General features: G+C 33.8%; 1 protein-coding gene across 1 annotated transcript; it reads right to left on the bottom strand.

The window, feature by feature from the left end:
* Window positions 1-1,244: 1,244 nt before the first annotated feature.
* LOC115985149 (zinc finger BED domain-containing protein RICESLEEPER 2-like) lies at window positions 1,245-3,205 on the bottom strand. The gene is made up of 4 exons (XM_031108116.1): window positions 2,841-3,205; window positions 2,160-2,749; window positions 1,453-2,004; window positions 1,245-1,345 (listed from the first exon to the last, which is right to left on the bottom strand). The coding sequence occupies exons 1-4, from the start codon at window positions 3,203-3,205 to the stop codon at window positions 1,245-1,247; spliced, it is 1,608 nt and encodes a 535-aa protein (XP_030963976.1).
* Between the last annotated feature and the right edge of the window lie 4,503 nt (window positions 3,206-7,708).

Genomic DNA, 7,708 nt, shown 5'->3' with positions numbered 1-7,708 from the left:
GTTTGAACCAATAGGCCAAAACACAAGAAAATGCAATAAAGGAACAAAAGGGGTGCAATAGCACATGGCATGACAAACAAGGTCTAGGCTTAAACACATAAACATGGCGTGAAGCACGCAAGCACATAAATAATGACATAAAGCATGTAGAGAATGTCGATCTAAGTATGTAAACACACCAATCTACACGTATAAGCATGGAAATGTGCACGTAAGCACGTGGATATACATCTAAGCATGTAGATCTAAACATAAAGGCATGGGAGAATGCAAACCCAAGCATAAAATCATGTGAAGGCATAGACATAGGCATGGGAGCATAGAATATGCATACAAACATGTAGATCTAAGCAAGGCATAACCATAGACATGATACCAAGTATGTGAGCATGTAGACCCAAACATCAACATGGAACAAAAAGAAGAACAAAGCATAGGAAAACATGGCATAAAGTATAAAGCATGTAGATCAAGACAAATAAAATATAAACAAGCATGGAAGAACATGGATCTAAACTAAGAACATGTTAAGAGCAAGATAAAGCAAGAAACATGTTAAGGAAGGCAATAAATCATGTTATTAAGGCAAAAAAAGCAAAATAATTGCTAGAGAAAGATTTAGAAAGTTAGGGGTGTGGATAGTAGCTAAAAAGCTACATCCACATAGGAATGGCAACGAGTCGGATTCGGGTCGAGTTTTTGCATATCCAGACCTGACTCGCGAGCCAAGACCCACGACCCGGACCCGGCCCAATTATTAATTGGGTTTTTTTTCTTTCTGGGGCCCATACCCGCCCCGCCAGGCCCCGCAGGTCTCGTTTAGCCATTGGGCCCAAATCTGGCCCAACCAATTTTTTTTTTTTTAAGCCCATTAAGATTTTTGGCATATGCAGCCAAATAAATCCAAATCAAAGGTTAATCATAAATCAATAAATCACCTGTTAATTATACATCTATAAATTAATAAATCATAACTAAAATCACCAACCAAACATAAAAATAAATTAAATCTAACAAGTCCAAGAACTAAGTATCACAAGTCTAACAAGTTTAAGAAATTAAAAAGTTACAAAACAAATCCCACGAGTCTAAGAAATTACAAAATGTCTTATCCTCCACAAACCAACAAATTAAAAAGGCTAAGAAATTACAAAAGGCTAAAAAGGCTTAGAATAATTACAAACCAACAAATTAATCCAACAAGTCTAAGAAATTAAAAAGGCTACTAAATTAATACAAAATGTCTAATCATCCACAATTGTGACAAAACTCCCATCCTCTTCATTAGGCTCCCCATCATTAAGAATTGATTGAAGTGTACAATCTCTAGACATAGTTAAAGAACCTACAACAACAATGAATTAAAGAATGGAATAAACTTCATCAAATTGTAACTAGCAAATATAAAAATACAATTTTGATTTTATAAATAGAAATTAGACAATTGCTAACCGTTGATTTCACTCCATAACCAATTCTGAGCACACATCATTGCCTCTATACTCTTGGGATGTAGCCTACTACGGTGTGTACTTAAAAGTCTCCCACTAGTGCTAAAGGCAGATTCTGAAGCAATAGTTGTGACAGGAATGGCTAAAATATCTCTTGCAATCCTTTGTAAAGTAGGATACTTGAGACCATTACTTTTCCACCATCTCAAAATATCAAAATTTTCACTCCTCTTCAACACTCCCTCATCAATGAAATGATCAAATTCCATTCTAGCACTCCCATGTTTCTTTGAACTACTTGAACTATTGTTCACAAATAAATCAAAAGATGACATTGCCCTACTCAACCTAAACTTCATTTGTGCCACAGGGCTTGAAGTACTTGCAGGAATATGAGAACTTTCTTCATTATCTACAGAGGACTCATTTATATCTCCATACTCATCAAGAAAATCATAACAAAGATTCTTAATTTTTTCAATCTCCAAATCAGAATTATCACCATAAATGTTAGGATAATAAAATTCTAATAACTTCATCTTATATCTTGGATCTAAGATAGCAGCAATAGCCATAACAACACTAACATTAGCCTAATAAGAATTAAATTTAGCAAGCATGCTTTCTACCATCGTACTTATCATCTCATTTAAAGACAAACTCCATTCATTCAATGCAATTTTCAACTCACACACCAAATTAAAATACATATAGTTGTGGGGTACTTACGACCAGAGAAAAACTCAGTCACATTATGAAACAACTCCAACCTCCCACAAATATCTTTGGCTAACTCCCAATTATAATCATATGGTAAACAAGTATAAGATATTTCACGTTTAGCCAAACGTGAGAAAACATCTTTATAAATCAATGTAGTAGAAAGCATTAAGTAAGTTGAATTCCAACGAGTTTTACAATCTAAGACTAACTCTTTGGTGCATTGAACACGCAATTGAAGTGCATTTTCTTCAAATTTCTGCCTCCTTTTTGGTGGTCCAGTCCAATAAATCACACTATCACTAATCCTTTCAATACCATCACCAATAAGAGACAACCCATCTTGAACAATCAAATTCAAAATATGTGCAGCACACCTCATATGCAACATTGACCCACCCAACATAAGAGAACTAGTATCAAGCTTATTCAAGAGAAGTTTTATCATGGCATCATTAGTACTACAATTATCAACAGTTATTGTGAACAACTTCCTATCAATGTTCCACTCTAAAAAACAATCAACAAGGACTTCAGCAATGACATCTTTCGTGTGTGGAGAAGGAACATAACCAAACCTAGAAAAATAATATGAATAATTATAACATAACTCAATAAACATTCTAAATGTAAAGTATTTAACATTCAATTTATAGATAAAAAAATTACCTTAAAACCCGGCTTTGCAACGTCCAAGTATGATCAATAAAATGAGCGGTAATGACCATAAACCCTCTCTTTTTGTTACTTGAAGTCCACATATTAGTTGTAATTATCATCCTACTTCCATTCTTGTCCGTCATCTTCAAAGCTTTCTGCCTCTTATTATCATAGATTTTAAGAATGTCACTCTTCAAAGTATTTCTTGTGACAAGTTTAAACATAGGTTGAAGATCAGCCACAAATTCTTTAAACCCAATATGGTCAACCATTGAAAGGGGATATTCATGTAGGATGACCATACGAGCAAGCTTATTCCTCACTCTAACTTGATCAAATTGGTAAGTATTCAAACTCATAGTTCCATCCACCATATTCTGTTGTTTAATTAAGACTTGTTGTCGCATATCCCTTATATCTTTAAACTTCATCCATGGACATCTTACTAAATGATTATGCAAATGAGTTGTACCTTGGCTAGACTCACCCAAGTAAAGTTTGTTACAATGATGGCATTGGGCTTTAACTTTTCCATCAACTTTCTTCCTTGTAAAATGAGACCAAACATCTGAGGTAGTCTTTCCTTTTCTACCTGTATCCAAGTCCTCATTTGTAGGCTCTTGCTCTCCCTCTATCCCTTCTTGTTCCTCTACCTCTAAGTCTTCTCCCACTAAGTCCACCGTCGGGGATTTGGGATTCCTAATTGGTACAAAAGTTTGGGAGTTAGAATCAAAACAAATCATCACAAATTTATTATTACACATACTCATTGATTAATAGGAACAAATTCATAATTACACAGATTCACAAATTCTATCAACGCAATCATAATTAAACATGATTAACTACAAATTCAAACACTTACTCATTGTTTAATGGTGATCTTGAGAGTGAGTTGCCAGGCGACAATGACGAGGATGATCGTGAAAATGGTGAAAGAGACCGCATAGTCGGCAAGGGACACCATCCGGTTCTCAAGGGAGAGCCACTTGGCGAGGAAGAACCAGATTTGTTTGTGTCTTCCATCTCCGTTTTAGGATCTGCATTCCCAACAAACACCTATATCAAACAATTTCTTCCATTAAACAAACTATGCAGAAATGAAGAAGACACCAAAGTTATCACATGAAACAAGCATAATGATCAAAGATAATTTAAGGTTGTAGGTTGTTTCCTTGAAGATTATATGCATTAAGAAATAGGTATTATATACTCTGTTCCATGTTAGCAAAATCATTTCTTAAGAAAAGAAATCAATCTATCTATAGGAGTTTAAGATGCATTTACCAATTGTGTCCCAATTACTTTTTTTTTTTTTTTTTTTTTTCATACATGTTAAACTAGAAAACAATATATTGAAAAAGAAAACAATCAATAAATGAGAAACTAATAAATCTATAATAAGGATTTACTTTTCACCAAAGCAGTATGATAGACATTAAAGTGTCATATAAGCTTTTTCTCAACAAAAAAAATATATATTATATAAGCTAAAAATTTCCTCGTTATGGAAAAATGTTGTGTGCACAACAAAAATTGTTACTTTTATTTGGGGATTACTCTGTGTGTGACATATGTGTGAGTCAAGACCAACAAGCACACAATACTACAGTAAGAAGAATCAATCTTAAATTTCAATGATCATAAACAAACTAGAATCTACAGTGATACAACCAATTCACCTCAAAAAAATTGAATCAATCAATCAAACCATGACCCCATTGGTACAAAACAAAGCATCCAATTTTTGTACACTTAACCTATGAATTTACATAAAATAAGAGACCCAGAAAGCAACAACCAAAAGGAAAATGAAAGGAGAAGACGGTGAGAGCATAAACCAGATGGGTCTTCCAAGGAGATCAGAACAAAGCAAAATGAGCTGAGGGAGAGGGAGTGAGGGAGTCGGCCAACAACAATAACAAAAAAAGAAAAACAAAAAAGAAAAATGAAAGAAGAAGACAGTGAGAGCACAAACCTGATGGGTCTTCCAAGGAGATCAGAACAGAGCAAAATGAGCTGAGGGGGAGGGAGTAAGGGAGTGTTGGTCAACAACAACAACAACAACAACAACAACAACAAAAATGAAAGAAGAAGACGGTGAGAGCACAAACCTGATGGAGATCAGAATAGAGCAAAATGAGCTAAGGGAGAGGGAGTGTCGGTCAACAATATCAACAACAACAACAACAACAACAATAACAACAAAAGAAAAAAAAAAGAAAAATGAAAGAAGAAGATGGTGAGAGCACAAACCTAATGGAGATAAGGTGAGGGAGAGGGAGTGAGGGAGGCTGAAGAAAATTGAAATGAGGGATTACCGGATTAGGGATTTAGGGTTAGATTATAGGTTTATATATATAGAGGGTATTTTTGTAATTTAGGGTATCGGGTTTTTAAACGGGCCAGGTTTAGGGTCGAGTTTCGAATTTTTTTGATAAAACCCAGACCCGCTTTGGGATTTTTTTTAGACCCATACCCAACCCTATTCCTAATCGGACTGGGTAAAACCCGGCCCATTAGGGTCGGGCCGGGCCGGGTACCCGCGAGTCGGGCAAAAATTGCCATCCCTACATCCACACCCCTAAACCCTGAATCCCAAGGTATAAAATCAAGGGAAAGAAGATTAGGTATAAGAACAATACCTTGTATTTTTGGTGAAGAGAGAAGAATCAAGAAGCTCTGATGTGTTTTTTGTATTTGGAAGAGAGGAGAAATGTGTAGAAAGCGTCTAGGCAGAGAGCAGGCAACCAAGAAGTTGTTCTTTTTTGTTCTAGAGGGTGCCTAGGGCCTTCAAGGGCCACCATCTTCAAATGGCCTCAAATCGGGTTGATCTTGACACCTCTGAAAAGATCTTGATTTCCTGTTTCTGATGAAACTTGAAAATCCAATGGTCAGATCAAAAGTTATGGCTCTCAGAAGTTAGTGGTGCATCGATCAGTGCATTATCTCGATTTTTGTGATATCTCGACTGTTCTAACTCCAATTTCAATCCATGAATAGTTGTTGGATTGAGAATTTGATATTCTTCACAATGGCACTAGTTTCAACTTGTTCTGACGGCCGGATCAAAATTAGGATTTCTGGGGCCCATTAGGAGTTAATTACGAGTCAACTTGGTCAAAGTTGCCAAAAATCTCCGAAAAGCTCAGGTTTGATGTAAAACTATGAAAAGTGATATTTTGAGGGGATTTTGACCATGTTTGACCTTTAGTCAACCTAGGGTTGACCAAGGGCATTTTGGTCATTTTAGCGGAAAAATGCATTTTAGGTGCTCCGGTGTCTGAATGGGTTACGCCACGTCATTTTGGATGTTCTCACGGCCACATGGAGAAAAAAATAATATTTTGGATTTTTTGGGTTCTAGCATGCAAATCGAGGGTGGACAAACAGTATCAACATGTATTACTAAGTATTTAAATGCATGAATATTTAAAAAAAAAAAATTGTTTTATTGCAAAATTAACTTGTTAAACACTTTGGATAATATTGTTCAATCCTTACTTTTTGATTAAAATAATAAATTTTATTGTTATTTCAAACATATTTATATTAATGAAATAGATTTTATACATTAAAAAAAAAAAAATTGTAATAAGGCTAAGGAGAGATGTGACAAATTAACATGAAGTTTGAATAGAATTTAATGTGAAATGTGCTATACCTTTGGAAAACGGATTTAGGTAAATTTATTTTATACCTTACATGATTGGTGCTGCTCCAATTCCCCCTCACCCCCTTGAGTAACTCGAAATCCCAGTTTACAACTTACAAATCGTTAAAAATCATACTATGCATTTACTTTAAACACAGCATTATATTTGTGCCATACACGACTTAATTAATTATATATACATAAATCAAAATTATATTGATAATTAATGAGAAATGTGAATTTCTTTAATGAAAAAAAGGTATTGGGGCATAACATAACACCCAAACAAATACATATGTATCTCACAGTTTTACAAGACAAAAGATATATTTAAAAAAAAAAATTATTTATTAAATATATGACAAAAAGATATATATAGAGAGAGAGAGAGAGAGAGAGAGAGAGAGAGAGAGAGAGAGAGAGAGAGAGAGAGAGAGAGAGAGAGAGAGAGCTGAGTTCAAGTTACACTTGGTGTAATTTTAAGCAATGTTACACCACTCAATATTTTTTAATTGGATGCGAATTTTGACAAATCTATCGTTATATTACATTATTTTTATATATTCTCCATGCTTGCAAAATTTCAAGGTGATCAAAGATTAATAGTCATGTTATCAATCAATTGTTTAAATTCAAGTTTTTGTAATTTAAAATAATGCATAAAAGATGAATTTATGAATTAAATGGTAAATAACATCCAATTGACATGAAAATTGGCATGAATGTTAAGAACATATAAAACATATAATTCAACAGTGAGATTTTCAAAATATGAATTTTATAATAAGTTATTGGGTGATATAACATTGCTTAGAATTACATTAGCCACCAGCTATAACTTGAACCCAACTCATATATATATATATATATATATATATATATATAGTTGGGTTGAAATTATATCTGGTGTAATTCTAAACGATATTACGCCACTTAATAACTTACTATTAGATGTGAATTTTGACAAATCTACCGTTAAATTACATTATATTCATATACTCTCCATGCTTGCAAAATTTCATGGTGATCAAAGATTAATAGTCATGTTATCAATCAATTATTTAAATTCAAGTTTTTGTAATTTAAAATAATTCATAAAAGATGAGTTTATAGATCACATGGTAAATAACATCCGATTGGCATGAAATTTGGCATGCCTGTTAAGCACATATAGAACATATAATTTAACGGTGGCATTCTTAAAATATGAATTTAATAACAA

This window comes from Quercus lobata, chromosome 4 (genome assembly GCF_001633185.2).
Source record: "Quercus lobata isolate SW786 chromosome 4, ValleyOak3.0 Primary Assembly, whole genome shotgun sequence".
NCBI classification, from domain to species: Eukaryota; Viridiplantae; Streptophyta; class Magnoliopsida; order Fagales; family Fagaceae; genus Quercus; species Quercus lobata.
The sequence above is the reverse complement of the archived record's forward strand: the minus strand, read 5'-3'. Positions and strand labels throughout refer to the sequence as shown.